The sequence below is a fragment of the Mastigoproctus giganteus genome, chromosome 9, assembly GCF_048544385.1.
Source record: "Mastigoproctus giganteus isolate SK-2022 chromosome 9, ASM4854438v1, whole genome shotgun sequence".
Classification (NCBI taxonomy): Eukaryota; Metazoa; Arthropoda; class Arachnida; order Uropygi; family Thelyphonidae; genus Mastigoproctus; species Mastigoproctus giganteus.
In genome coordinates, this window is record NC_143583.1 from 122,868,700 (window position 1) to 122,884,878 (window position 16,179).

The 16,179-nt window shown below is 35.8% G+C and overlaps 1 protein-coding gene across 1 annotated transcript in view; it reads right to left on the bottom strand.

The window, feature by feature from the left end:
• The window catches only part of LOC150080696 (protein O-glucosyltransferase 1-like), a 134,320-nt gene extending 118,460 nt beyond the window's left edge, over positions 1–15,860 (bottom strand). Inside the window, exons 1-2 of the mRNA XM_090380787.1 lie at positions 15,517–15,860; positions 2,421–2,514 (exon numbers count right to left, since the gene is read on the bottom strand). Of these exons, the coding sequence (XP_090236913.1) occupies positions 2,421–2,514; positions 15,517–15,658 (236 nt within the window). The 5' untranslated portion in view covers positions 15,659–15,860. The remainder of the gene's footprint in view (positions 1–2,420; positions 2,515–15,516) is intronic.
• Between the last annotated feature and the right edge of the window lie 319 nt (positions 15,861–16,179).

Consider the following 16,179-nt stretch of genomic DNA (forward strand, 5'->3'; position numbering starts at 1 on the left):
AGCCTCAGGCTTCCTTGCACCATATAGCTAATAATAATAACAATAATATACATATTACACATAGCGATGACTTCAGTTACACTAGATACTGTTTTATTTTCATGGGTATTATACAAACTATTTACACACATACATACATTAAACTACAAATTTATCTATGTATAGTACATTATTGCACCTTCAATAATACTATATTATCTAACAGGAATAATATGATTTTTTTTTTGTTTCCGAACTACAAGTATTTTTTCCAAATCATATTCAATATTTTCAATTTGTGAAATGATATTATGACTAGTCTCTGTGTTTTTTTAAAAAAAAAAAATCCAAATGCTTAGCTGCTTGAAGTGCTTCACTGATAGTTCAGAATTTTCAGTTCTACATCTTCAACTTCTTCATCTTGCTCACCCATCTGATACTTCACTTTGTCATTTTATGTGATGCAATTATGTCTTCATCAACCACAGCATACATATTTAAATCTGCGATCTGTTTTGCATATCCATTCTGATAAAGGTAAATCTTCCATGTTATCACTTTCAAAGAATCAATCTTAGGAATTTCTGTACTAAATTCTGCATGATGAAAAGCACTGGAGACAGTCTTTTAGATAGTGTTGCTCTCTTTCAAGACAATCATTTTAAATAAAATAAAAGTTTTCAGAAAGAGAGTTGACACTTTTTTTGAGATATAACCATTTGATTCACCAGTTACAGAAAGATGGTTGTATTTGCTAAGAAACATAAGTTTCATGTTTTTTATCTTACTTTTATCCACTTTGTGTGTCATGGTCTCCCTAAGTCAGTTCCCACTGAAGCAGTTCATATTCAAACAAGGCTAAAGTCATTCAAGCTTTTCACTTGTGCTATATCAAACAGTAAATTTTTAATGTTTTAGAAACATTGCTAATTTTTAGTGATTTGCTATATGATTCCTTTCACTTTTGTGGTACTTGTGCATATATTCCTTACCAGAAACTTTGTAATCTGGAATCCAGTTTGCCTTAACTTGGAAATAAGTGTGAGGTCTTCGAGATCCGCGTATGAATTTAGCGATTTTGTGCTCTTTGTTTACTCAGACTACACATCAAAATTCACAATATCTTTCAAGGAAACTGTTTTCTTGATTTCTCCACTTTATAAATGCTCTACTTAAGTGCAAACAAGAAAATTTAAGCCTAAAACTAGTGATGTCTCTCACATATAATTATCAAATTGCAAGCTCTTTATATTTAAGGATTCGACATCCAGTTGTTACATACTCTAGCTTGATTTGCATTAAGGAAGTCTGGCTGGCATCCAATTGCTGAAGCATGCAACTTTTTTCGATTGACATTCTGCTCCCAAACAAGAGAGGTTATGAAAAAAGTCGTGATGCAGAGGGTAATTTATTTTCAAAAAGTAATTTTAAAACAATGTTTTTAATATAAAAAAATGGATTTTTGACAGTTCTGTTCATAATAGATTGAAAATAAAGGTGGCACCAAAAATGAACAATTGAATTATTTATTGAATTACAACTGATTTTTAAGGTTATAAAGGGGGTAACTTTTCAGACTACTTAACTGAGTGAATGTGTGATACCACAGAAAACACTAGCACAATCAGTTACAGGTTAAAATTCCTTTAACCCATCAGTTAAATTTATCTATTGCCTCTGTCATTCTCCCAACCCCACAAATCACTCAGAATTTTTTGATTCCTTGCTTTGAAAGTCAACTCACTCCAATCTAACTTTCTTAACAGTGAAGTAACTTTCCTTTATGATTTCAGACCTCCAGCTGGCTTCACTTTTCTAGATACATGAGCCTAGCTGGTTGTGATGCTGAGATTTTTTTTTTTACTAATGACCTTGCCACTAGCAATAACTACCCTTTTTCGGGTCCAGAGGCAAAGAACATGTTTGGGCTCCTACTTAATTAATGAAAATTGCAAAAACAGGAGACAGCCAAAAATGACAGGCCCGGAGGCAATTGCCTTGCCTGCCTACGTGGTAGCTACGCCAGACCTTGCATAATTTCTTCATTTACCAACCAGAGTATCAAATAATCCTAACCCTGAACACAATGCTCTTCATCATTTCCTCCCAAACAACTGCTCTTAAGGACAGAGTTAATGCTAGTAGTCCTCTAGTTACCTCACATCACACCAATCACAGCTTGGTGATGCCCTCCCTCTCTCTAATGGTCATTCTCAACTTCACACCATTTGGCACTGCTCCTTGAGATAACTAGATATCAATTAGCAACCTGTATCTGGTTGCAACCTTAGCAACCTTCACTTTTTTAAAAACAATTTTAAAAATGTTAACTGCAAAATTTCATAAACATAATGCTAATTTTAATAATAAAAATTAGTAATACTATATATTAATTCTTTATGTTTCCCCACCATGAAATTTATAAATGCAATTATACTTACTTTTCAAAACAAGAACAATCAGAAGCATTACAAGGAATATAGTTTTTTAGGACATTTTCAATTTTATTCAAATAGGAACTCCATTGATTTTTTTCTATAAAATAAAAGCATTAAAATGCATGTTATATGCTTTCTTTCAAGTTACATATTAAAATTTCTTTCAGAATTCATGTTGAGAATAAAATAAATATTTGATGCCACATTAATATCATCTGGCATGTTTAGCTCATTAACATTTATAAAGTAAGCATATTTCACATATCACATTACTGTATAAAATGGAAATTTTACGTTTATAACTGAAGAACCTTATACAGATATCTCTCTATAATAAATATACATTTTTAGACAACATACATTGCATAGACTAAACACAAATTATTTTTTTACACTTCATTGCTAAATTCACTTCCAGATTTAAAACACTTTATAATCAGTGTTCTGGTGCATTATGTTCAGTGCAGAAATCATAACTAAACAACACTCCAACATGTTATTCAATCTAATGAAAGCAAGCTTACCTATAATGGTAATATTAACCTTTCATCACTCATGTACTCAATTTAACAAAGACATCAGTGAGACATTCTTTTTTTTTTAATCATAAATAATTAATTTTTAGATTTCTTTACAGGTCACCATTTAACTCCAAAAATATCAAATAAAAATAAAGAGAAACTAATAACAAGAAAGATTCAATTGTATTTTTAGAATTTAAGGTCATTCATCCCCCCCACAGATTGAAACACAACCAATCAAGTGGCATCTGGTGGGTGCAACATCTTTTGTATTTTTTTTCAACTGTTTGCATTTAGTTAGCAAAACAAATGCTATATAAGATCAGACACCTGTAACATGATGTCAGATGCCGGGGGGAAATGGGAACTACCAAGCAGAAAGAAAGATGCTTTTACTCATCTGGCATTTGTTAAACATCAATTTCTGTAATCATCCTTCAATTTACATTTGTCCCTTTGCACGTGTGTGCCATCTGAGAAAGAGTAAAGATGACATCAGCATTTAGTTATTTAACCCTTTTAAAAACATAACTTTTATAAGTTACACTTCAATCAGGTCACCATGGAGATGCCTAGTTTCCAGAAATTACAATTGCAGAACCCCCATCATTTCTCGGTAAGAACAGTATTAGTATTAGCAGTGGCATATGATACAAGAAAGCAAGCTTCTTTTTTTTGTTTTTATGAAACCCCCCAAGGATGAGAGGTATTTGAATCCATAGTACTTAGTACCACATATGGGTTGAACTTTGAGAAGATACCTGTTGATATTACTTGAATTTCTATAGATTGCAATTTTCAGGAAATACATATGAAGGGAAGATGTTCCAAAAAACAGAAGCTGAAGGAATAAATAAGAAGAAGAAAAGTTTGGGTTTTATGGGTTCGAAGTTGGACAGTAAAAGGATACTGACTGGTTGCAGCACACGTTTGGATTGGTTTGAAAATGAGAGAGTGAGAATTATACAAGCCAATTCAGAAGTATCTATAGAAAAGGCATGCAGCAGAAACAGAACATGTACGAGATGGAGAGTGAAGAGACTCTGTTAGAGATGCATCATTAATTAATCTAACTACCCTCTCTTAAATGGAATCTAGAAGCCTCGGAGAGGTTTTGGGGGGGTATCGCCCCCAGATGTTGGAACAGTATTCCATGGTAGGGCAGATTTGCAATTTGTACAGAGTGAACAGCTGTTTGGAAGAAAAATAATGCCAAGAGTGAAAGAGAAAAGAGAAATTAAAGTCAGAATAACCCACAATAGAGATGTGTGATCGTGTCTAGAAATCAGAGTGTCATCGAAGATAAGCATAGGAGCAGAAGAATCCTTTTTTTGTGAGATATAAGACTGGAATGAAATTAACTAATTTATCTTTGCCCCACTGGAGAATTATCAGCATTTAGGGAATTGGCAGTGGATATTTGAGAAGTTGAAGCTGTTTGTGCAGGGCAACGTTTCTCAAACTGAAAGGTGAAATGCATTGTGCTATCATCAGCAAAACTATGGATAGGATTTAACAGTCGATGGAAGAAGGTCGTTTATGTACAAGAGGAAAAGAGTGAGTGAAGGAACTGAACCTCGGGGAACACCAACATTAGTGGAGAAGTAAAAAAACAAAGCCATCTACCATCACCTGTAGTGAGTGGACAGAGAGAAACTGGATACCCAATTACAAAAAAACAGTTGGCAAACCATAAGATGAAAGCTTATTTAGAAAACCTTTATGCCAAACACGAACAAAAGCCTTTGAAATGTCAAGAAAAACTGCTCAAGTTTCACTAAACTTTTCCATAGCATTTGTTCATAGATGGTAACATAAAACAGAATATTACCAGTTGATCAACACTAATGCAATCCATACTAGTGATCACTGATTGGATGGGAGGTTTCTAGATAATTTCAGAGTTGGCAGTTAATTGATTTCTCCATTACTTTAGAAAAAGTAAAAGAAGTGCAATGGGATGATAATTGGATGGGAGGGATTTGTCACCCTTTTTAGGAACTGGCTGGATATGAGCAAATTTCCAAGCAGAAGAGAAAACACCTTTAAAATAAAAAAGCAAAAAAAAAAGGTGACAGAGAACAGGTGTAAGCTCAGGAGCACAGGTTTTGAGAACAAGTGAAGAAATAACACCAGGACCTGGAGCTTTCTTAGCATCAAGATTGTTCAAAATCCTTCTGACATCCTTTTGATGAAAGGTCACAGGAGGCACCACTGAATGGAGAGTACTGGGAATGGTAGGAGGAGGCTTACACGAGTTATAAGAAAAGTAGGATGCTAGCAGATCGGCTGTATCTTTGGCTGCAGTGGCAAAAGAACCATCTGGGTTTGACAGAGGTGGGAACACGAGGCACTGAATGGAGAGTACTGGGAATGGTAGGAGGAGGTTTACACGAGTTATAAGAAAAGTAAGATGCTAGCAGATCAGCTGTATCTTTGGCTGCAGTGGAAAAAGAACCATCTGGGTTTGAAAGAGGTGGGAAGAGAGATGGGCAGAGTGAGTGTTCATGTACTGTTAGTATGGGTTGTGTTGTTCATCTGGCCTCTTAGCCTAGGGGCTTGTGTTTTCACACAGAAACCTCTAGTTTACCATCCAGTGTCATGAGGAGGAGGCAGGCTGGGCAGTAGGGAGTATAAAGCACTGGCGGGGTGAATCCTGTGGTAGCCAAGGCTACAGACAGGGAGAGCCCAGTAAAAAAAAAAAGTGAAACTTAGAAGGTATTAGTGGGGCAATAGGAAGTGGGAGGGAGGGATTAAAGTGGTAGAAAGAAAGAGGGGGCAGTAGTGAAGGTGCCCACCTGATTGAAAGGGGGGACAGAAGAGGGGGGCCCCAGGTCAGGATAACCATCCTGCTCTGGGGTAAACCCACCCAACACAGGGGAGAGGGTGCCACCTAGAATGGTCAAAGGGGATGGGGGGTGAAATAGGAGAGAAAGACAATTTAATATACTCATAACCTTCATTTGCAATCTGCTTCCATTCTGTTTTTTTATGCTTTTTTCTTATATTTTACACATTATATAATTTTTTTTCCTCTTAAATTATGTTTTTTTTCTCCATACATCCATTCTATTTTTTACACCAGGGGGGGGGAATGCAATGGTGTGTGGTGAAATTAAAATAAAATACTTTAAGATTTACTTAAATAAATTAGTTTAGTTTAAAGAACAGCTAAAATAAGGGTTTGTATTAATAAAACTTACTAAGAATTAATTTGTGTTATTTCTCACTCACACACATGCTTCCATTCATTCTTTCAAGCATTCATTTCAGTTATTCAATTCCATTCTCTTTCTGTCTCTCTGCACTGCATCTCCAGGCCCCTCAACTTACTATTCAGTTGGGGTGCAGTGCTGGCTGCATGCCTTACATGCCAGGGAGGAATGCAGTGGGTGGATGTTGTTAGTAACTAGCTTCATTTTTGTTAGCGTGTATACTGTAAAACTATATATTTAACAAGTGTCTCCATATTCTCAGTTACATTCATACCTTCATTCACTCTCATTCACTCTCTTTGCTTCCATGCTGGGTCACTTTCTTTCACCAATAACTTCACATTCTTTACATTTCACCATGATATCTATTTCACTCTATCACAGTCATTCAGTGCCCAGCACATTCAATCCTTTCACACTCAATCATTCATTCATCCTTCTTTCATTCTACATTGCATCCCCTTGCAACAAGCTTACTATTATTCAGCTGAGTTGCTTCTCTGGCTGCCTGTACATCTCCCGCCCATTCATATTTACTTAGTAAGTGTGGGGTCCCCAGGTCCCTACTCGTGGCAGGGCAACCCTGTGGAGTGTCCCAGTCATCAATTTGGTTATGTCTAATCTAGGTATCTTTCAGGATGCTGGTTACAGTTATCCTGTCAAATTAAAATGTCATCATCTGGGCATGGTGGGAGACACGGGCACTTTGGCTTGGATTATTGCTTAGCTGTAGGGGAGGCTGTTGGGCCTGTTTCTGCATGTTTCTTCTGATTTCAAATACTTGTTGAGTAAAGTTTGTGAATGCCTTATATTTTCATCTATAATAAATTGGTGTTCCTCTCACCTTGGAAGGGGACCAATTTCAGCTATTAATTGTGTTCTCTGGCTTTCATAGTGTGCCCAGTCTTCACTCTCATCACAGGTACAATTTGGGTCATCGGTCAACCCTATGGAAGTTAGTTTTGCCTTTAGGGAGCCATGACCTGTCAATACGAAGGTTGTAAAAAGTCCAGGGGCATACCACTTTGGTGGCTTTAGACTAAACATTGCCACCCGTGACAGAAACCTTTTGGTAACGGCACCTCTAGTTTCCTGCTCCCAATTTGATTGCCATTGCTCATGGAGCTTTGTGGCTATTTTCTTTCTCTCGGCCTTGATGTCATTGGCTGTGTTAAAGGCTATCACCAGAAATTCTGTGGGTATGCCCATCCTGAGTTTATAGCACTGCATGATGGAAGAGAATAGGGGATGTTGGGACCACCACTCTTCAAAGGATGCAAAGAATAATTTTGAAATCATTTACAGTACTTGGATTTCAATAAAGCTTCTTTTAATGTTGTTCCATTTAACCCCAGGGGCTCACATCTGGTGAGTATGGGTTTGGCACACCCAGGGTCCTGAGCTGGATATCATCATTCTTCCCTTTCTTGGTGATTCCCTTTTACTTTCTCTCTCTCAGGGTAACTGGGGAATTTTTTTTTTTTTGGCTGGTGCAGCATAAGCCTCAGGCTTCCTTGCACCATATAGCTAATAATAATAATAATAATAATAATATGATTGATTGTTGCATAAATTGTAGAAATATGGCATTAGTGACAAATTACTACTACTACTACAGGATGATTAAATGGTAAGATACAGAGAGCAGTTATAAATCGCTGCCACTTTATTGGATTAATGTTATGAGTGGAATACCACTGGGATTAGTTGTTGCTATGTTGTTATTTGGTTTTTAGAAGCATTAGCAACTAAGGCCATATTGCTCTGCCTGGGATTAGTATTAGTATTGGCTCGTATGGTGCAAGAAAGCCTATGACTTATGCTGCACCAGCCAAAAAAAAAAACCTGAATAAAACAATGATAAAAAAATAAAAAATAAATAAATAATAATAATAAAAGAAAAGGAAATTATACCTATCATCCTATGCGCTTCCCTCACCCGAAGGTACTATCCAGATGACCTTTGAATTTCCCCAAATTGTCAGCCTCTACCACCCATGTAGGCAACTTATTCCAGTAATTTATAACTCGCTGGCTAAAATAAAACTTCCTGCAGTCCAATCTAAACATTTCCCCCCGTAACTTAAAATTTATGTTCCCTAGTTCTAGCATCATTTATAATCTTGAAAATTTCGTCCTCATTCATTTTACTGATTCCTCTCAGAGCCTTAAAACACCTCGATCAAATCTCCTCTAAGGTGTCTAGTTTCCAAACTCTGCACCCACATATTCGAAGTCTTTCTTCATAAGGACACCCTTTTGCCGATCTCACCAGGCGAGTTACCCGTCTTTGCACCCTTTCAAGAAGCTCGATGTCTTTCTTTAGGTGCAGTCTCCATACTTGAACACAGTATTCAAGTGTGGTCTAACAAAAGCCTTATATAATGGGATTATTACATCCCTATCTCTACTTGCAAAAGTTCGATAGATCATTGATGGGACACCATGGGCCTTCCTTGCAACCTGTTTACAATGCTCAGAGAATTTCATGTCTGACCGTATCGTAACACCCAAGTCCCTTTCCTCCAGTACTGGGTTTAGTTGAACTCCACCAAGTGAATAAGTTATTTAGGGATTACTGTTTCCCAGGTGTAATACCTTACACTTTGTTGGATTAAAACATAGCTGCCATTTTTCTGACCATTCCTGAAGCCTATCTAGGTCTCTCTGAAGAAGTTCAGCTTGACAGTGATCATTAACTACTCTACCAATTTTAACATCATCTGCAAATTTAGACATCACGCCCTCTATCCCTTCATCGATGCTGTTTATGAAAATTAAAAACAACAGTGGTCCTAATACTGATCCTTGGAGAACCCCACTTCTTACATCAGCCCAATCTGAGAAATAGCCATTTATCACAACCCTCTGCCTCCTGCCATCCTGCTATCCATCTAAGGATTTTCCCAGTGATTCCAACCTGTTCCAGCTTATAAAGCAACCGCTCATGTGGGACTGAGTCAAAAGCTTTGCTGAAATCTAAATAAACAATGTCGAAATTTTTCCCTAAATCCAGCTCGTGAGTGACCCTTTCAAAATAGTAAACCAGATTTGTTAAACATGATTTTCCCTTTACAAAACCATGTTGAGTATCCTTGATTAGCATTGGTTCCTTTACTTTTAATATTTATTAATGATACTGATGTATTTCAAATGTAATGTATAAGTTTGGTGATGAAACAATGGTTAATGGTTAACCTTCCATCACTAACATCCCTGATTTAACAAAAATGTAGCATCTGTAAGACACTCTTTTTTGTTTTAATTATCAAAAAATAATTTTTAGCTTTATTACTAAATTGAAAATGGTGACCTATCAATTATTGTCTGCTAAACTGAATTTAAAAATATCACATGAAAATAAATGAGAGACACCAATAATAACAATTAAAGTTATCATGCAACCCCAGGGGCTCACATGTGGTGAGTATGGGCTTGGCACATCCAGAATCCTGAGATGGATATCATCATTCTTCTCTTTCTTGATGATTCCTTTCTACTTCTGTCTCGGGAACTTTTTTTTTTTTTTTTTTGGTTGGTGCAGCATAAGCCTCAGGCTTCCTTGCACCATAGCTAATAATAATAACAATGTTTTTTTTAGAATTTTCAAGGTCACTCATCCCAGACTGAAACACAACTGCTCCTGTGACATCTGGCAGATACAACATTAACAGCTATATTTTTCTCAGCTGTTCCCATTTAGCTGGTGTAGCTGAAGCTCTATGGCAAGATTAGATGCCTGTTGCTGGCATCTCACAAAAGCCATGTTGGAAAGGCAGTTGACCAGAGGAAAGATAGATGCTTTTGCTCACTTAGTGTCTGTTAAATGGAAAACAAAAATTTAAAGTCTTGTAATTCATAGTATATTGAAATGAAAGTAGAAAAAAACTGTATAATCAGTTAGAGAATACAGGAGGATTTGATTTCACTTACATATTTAAGGAAAATCACATTCAAAAAAGTAGCATCTGCCAGGCACCCAACTAGCAGCAGAAGGTTAATGACATTAATCAGGGTAAGCAACTTAAAAGACCTAAATAAACTAATCAGATGACTCAAACATAACTGAGGTCTAACACTGATAAATGCATGGTGCTGCATTTGGCAGCATAATCCAGAATAACATAATTTAAGAGCACCAAACTCAAGGGTTGTTGAATAATTAAAATGGCCTAGAGGTAAACTGTATGGTATCCATAAAGTTCTCTCAGCAGTGTACACAGGCTGCTAGAACAGCTCATGGGGTTCTGTCAGCAAAGTTCCTATATATATCCTTAACAGAAACTCATGAGCCATTCTAGAGACAAATAAGTGATCATTCCATAGTAAAAAGCTCTTCTGAAATACTCCATAAAGGTTCAGAAAACTCGTTTTTGGAAAGAATGTTGTTGATCAGTTGGAAGATCAATTTATATGGAGACACAAAAGGTTATTAATAGCAAGAAAGACTTAGGTTCTGAAAAGTGCAGTTTCTAGCAACTATGGAATCTGCATGTGATCTAATTGGAATTCATGAGGCTTTAAAAGAGTTTGAAAAAACTAAATGTTGATGGCACATTTATGGCAGTGAAAAATGATATTGCAGAATAAATGTATGGCAATCTTAGGTTTTCAACCAGAACAACTGTTTGTTGGAATAAACTACCACTTAGTGTTGCAAAAGTGCAACACCTGGTGGTAATACAAATTTAAGGGAGAATGGATAAACTATTAGATCGCACAAGCAAATTGAGATGGGCAAAAGTTTTTTACCGGTATTTTCTTTTTGGACAATACTGCTTTGCTTCCTTGCATCATTTTGCTGATACTAATAAAAATATACTGGAACATTTAGTTTAAATCACTGTAAAAAGAACTATAAGCTGAACTAAAATTATAAAAACAACATACTTGGAGCTACTGGTGACAGTAGGCTACATTTATCAACCTGGTTTCGGCAACGGACAATCACCAAAAATATATTTGATCTTGTAATAATATGGCCAATCGTTCCCTAAGTTTATTCAAACTTCCACAGCACTAGAAAGGTGGGGGTGGAGCTCATTCCAGTGATAAATTGTGTGATGACTTAAGATGAATTCCCGCACAATTATTCAATTTCAATTCATAACATTCTTTTGTGCATATATGCATCAAAACCCCAGGGGCTCACATCTGGTGATGTGAGCTTGTGCGGTGATGGGCTTGGCACATCCAGAGTCCTGAGCTGGATATCATCATTCTTCTCTTCCTTGGTGATTTCTTTCTATTTTTGACTCTCTCTCAGGGCAACTCAGGAATTTTTTTTTTTTTTTGGCTGGTGTAGGATAAGCCTCAAGCTTCCTTGCACCATGTAGCAAATAATAATAATAATAATAATAATAATAAAAGAGTAAACAAGTCATCAACATTTAGTTTCAACCTTTTAAAGTGTTAAACACTCCAATTATGTCACTCAGAGAGTTTACAGTTTGAAAGGATTTATTCAATCTTTTGTAGTAGAGGCATGTGATGCAAACAAGCAAGCTTATGTAGCATCAGCCAAAAAAAAAAAAAACGCCATTTCACACATCCATTTCCTCTAAACGGTTGTCCAGTTCCTCCTTGAATTTATTTAAGCTATCAACTTCCACAACGACAGATGGAAGTTTGATCCAGCAATCAACTACCTGTTGGCTAAAGGCAAATTTCTGCACATCTATTCTACAACCGTCTTTCCTCAATTTGAATTTATGCCCCCTCAGGAGCAAGAGGGAGAGTCTCGTCAGAATTGAGCCTGCTCAATTCTGATTGGAATTTGTTAAAGTCTTTGAAATGGTTTACTCCACCCTTACACACCTCAATTAGAGCTTTATGCAGGTACCTAGTTTCTGCATGTTGCAATTTACAAAAAAAAATCTTTCATGTTCCCTACCAATTTTATTGCTCTTCTCTGTACTCTTTCTAACAGATCTACACACTATCTCAAATGAGCTTTCCAAACCTATATGCAGTACTCAAATACCATTGCTATATATAATGAGATAATCACTTCTATCACTTATAGCAGAATTCCCATATATCACTGACAATTCTCACAAGCTGTCATGGCAGCCTGACAAGAAGAGTGAACTGTTCAGAGAATTTCAGACTATATAATTACTCTAATATATTATACTAACAAAATGATACAAGTAAACGTGCTTATATAGTATCACATAAAATAAAAAAATCTTTACCAACATCATTTGTCCATCTCTTCTAATAATACTATGTAACAAAAAAAAACCTGTTTCTTATATGTATTTTGTACACCGAATCCAACAGTGTCATTCGTTTTTCTCTAGAATGTATTCAATGGCACTAGCTAAAAATGGAAAAGTGGCAATTGAAAGCTGTTTTTGTAACATGTATTATATTTATCTATAATATATAAGCGTATTTGTAAAATAATAAGAAGTTTACCTCAATATAGTACGTAGAACACTTCCGTATGATACTCTCCAGAAATTAAAACAAAAAAAATCGAAAACTTACATTAGAGTAAAAAATAAATAATTAAAAACCAATTTAACACAATTAAAAAATTAAAAAGAATCTAACGAAAATATTCAAAACGATTTTCCTTCCTTATTTTCGTTAGATTCTTTTTAATTTTTAATTGTGTTAAATTGATTTGAATTGTTTTAAATTGGTTTTTAATTATTTATTTTTTACTCTAATGTAAGTTTTCAATTTTTTCATTTTAATTTCTGGAGAGTATCATATGGAAGTGTTCTACGTATGGTCTTTCTCAACCTCACACCATTTGGCACTGCTCCTTGAGATAACTAGATATCAGTTAGCATCCTGTATCTGGTTATTTCACTAAGAAGTTCACTTTTTTAAAAATAATTTTAAAAATGTTAACTGCAAAATGAACGTATTGAGTATTACAGCTCTGATTCATACTATATAATATATGCAAACCAACTATGATATACAAGAGCCTACAGTAACCATATATAAGCTTTCCTTTCTAATTTTTTGCAGTTTACTGTGTCTGCCAAACAGAGGTGCTCTAGACTTGTTCTGCTTTGTTTGTGGATATTATAAAAGTCCAAAGCAGGTAAAGCATAATATCATTGATGACACCACGTTTTGCAGTGCACACAAAACCTATTTCAGAATGCCAAAGAGCAATGAGGTCTGCAAGAATTTAGATGCATGCACACACACAATGTAGCAAACAATCCCTTGGCTGAAACTAAGGCACGATTCTAATCACTCCATATCAAGCTGGCCTGGCCAAACAATTTGTTAAGGCACTGGATTCTCAGGGTGACACCTCCAAGCACATACATTCTATGTTTCCAAAACTATCTGATACAAAAAATGAAAGGTGACATATTTATTGGTCCACTGGTTAAGATGTTGGCATCGCAAGAACCAGAAGACAAAATGACTGATGCTGAGCAAAATGCCTGGCAGTAGTTTCACCGTGTAGTAAATGGCTTTCTTGATAGGGTAAAACTCAAAGAATTGGTGATAAGTTGAGTAAATTACAGTAGAATGGGATGCAGAATGTCAATCAAGCTCCATTGCTTACACTCACACCTAGATTTTTTTCCAGATGAAATCTAGGTGATCTTATTGAAAAGAATGGAAAAGGTTCTGCCAGGACATACAAGCAAGATGAAATGAAACTATGATGGGAAACTATATTTCGTTCTTCACTTGGGTTGATTACAATGACCACAAAGGGTAAAGACATTCAAATGTACATTTTTAATGAAATTTTCCAGATTAACCCAAGGAGGGGTCTTACTTTTTAGTTTGCAATCCTTTTAGCTTAGGGATAAATGAGGAAAAGTTGGTTCGGTGAGTTTGAAGGGACAATGAATAGATACTGACTCCTTATCACATGAGTAGACTGGTTTGGAACAGAGTGGGGGGAATTACAGATGCCAATTCAGAACAGTGCTCATGAAGTATAGTCAGTTCTGCTATAATGCATATTTTTGCAACGTGACTGATATATTAAGGAACAATGTGAGTACAACGCGATTTTCGCATTGGCTCACGTGCAATTTCATCTGCAACACCAGGTGTATTGCAAAACCCAGCACCAAGCTGAACATGGTGATCTGCGCAGCAATTTTACGAAGCTTAAAAAATGTCAAATGTGTAAGAGCTATATTTCTCATTTACTATAGTTGTATTGGTTGGAGATACACTGTTGTCATTTGCTGTATTCACAAGATAACACATGATATTTTAGGCCAACTCATGTTTTCAGGAGCCCACATTTTTCTGTTCGAACAAAAATTTTGTGAGGAAGAGAAGCACATTTCTGGAGGTCACTACCATAACATATGCCTTGAGTGATGGGGGTTCAAGTCCGTGACTGCTAAATACAGTGCTGTTTCTTGTATTCTCTCTATCTTGTGAACTCCTCTGACTGTGTGGCCATCCCAGAGCATAAACAGAAAATTTAATTAAAAAAACAATAAAAACAATTTGCAGTTCCCGGTTTATTGGGCTTTTCTGTTAGTGCAATCTAATTATGAACGGGGTAGTGAACTGTCTTACTGCATTTGCAATAATACCGATAGCTGGAATTCTGTGGGTTTCTACTTCTACATTATTATAGTGAAATGTGTTTCACTATAATCTTCCATGATATCTTCAATCATATACAAAACATAAGTAAATTTTCAGAAACTTCTCTTCATTCCTATTTTTTAAGATATATTTACTGTAATATTTATTGGAAATTTGAAGCTGTTAGGGTTTCTATTTTTTTTATTTTTTTTTATTGGTTACCAGACTGAACATTTTATTATTTTTTTTAGTGCTCTGCACAATACCAATGCGCGAAATACCATATGGGGAAAATTTTTAGGAACACATGTACCGCGTTATAGCAGAACTGACTGTAGCTAAGGAAAAATGCATGTAGCAGAAACCGAATGTTGAGGCAGACAATAGAGGGGCTTCGTAAGATATGGGTGATTAAGAGATGGTAGGGTAGACTTGTAGAGTGAGTTGTTTAGAAGAAAGATAACGCGAAATAAAAAAACAAAAAAGAAGTTTTATTGATGCAGGGAAAGCATTATTTGTGTTCTGCTTATGCCAAGAGAGATTACAAGTCAGTGTAATCCTCAACTGATATGCGATCTCCTCGGGGGCCCTCCAAACTCTTTGGGTTAACGTGGTTGAAGCATAGTACTTTCGCTACTGCTCGTTGTACTTCAAAAGACCTAACCTAGTCTCTCCCAAGTAGTTTCCAGAAACACAAAATTCGTTACAAAAAAAAAAAAAAAAAAAAAATCGTAAGTCAGATAGCTCAGAATGATAAGTAATCGAACAGTAAAGCATGCCGGTAACACGATATATTGTAGGAGAAAACAAAATTCAAAACACCTCTTTTATACTTGTCAGTAGGATTAATTTCTGCGCACTCTTCATATTCTTCACATTGGCTAGCGCCGCTCTGATTTAAAAGGCAGCAAAAAAATACTGTCGCGACAGCAGTCAAACCACAGTTAACAGAAATTCCCGCCATTTTCAAGTACAATCAAACACAAAGAACACAGGACTCATATTCGCTGCTCTAGTGAAACAGTAATATCTTACTGCTCTGTGTTGTAGGGAAATAAGACATACGACCACAACCCGTGCACAGAGTACTAAGATATTACTACTCTGTGAACCCGTGATTCGCAGTACTGTATAGCACTTGGATATCGGTTAGAAACTGTGAAGAACAAGTACGTGCGAATAGTAACTATTCATTACTAATTACTCGTTACCATTAGAAAGTAACAAATCCGTTAGTAACGACTGTGGGTATGTAAAGTGCCCAGATCCTTAGCATTCCAATGCGGGACATTAGGGAGAGGAGGGGATTTTTAAACCCACATAAACAATATACACATATTGTTTTAAATTTTTTATATATAAAAAATATTCACGTACAAAATACAAATTAAACTAAACTTATAAAATAAAATATCAAACTTATTAAAAAATATATATATAAGTAATTTGTAAGTAATTTTTTACTTACTCAATTTAATTTAATAT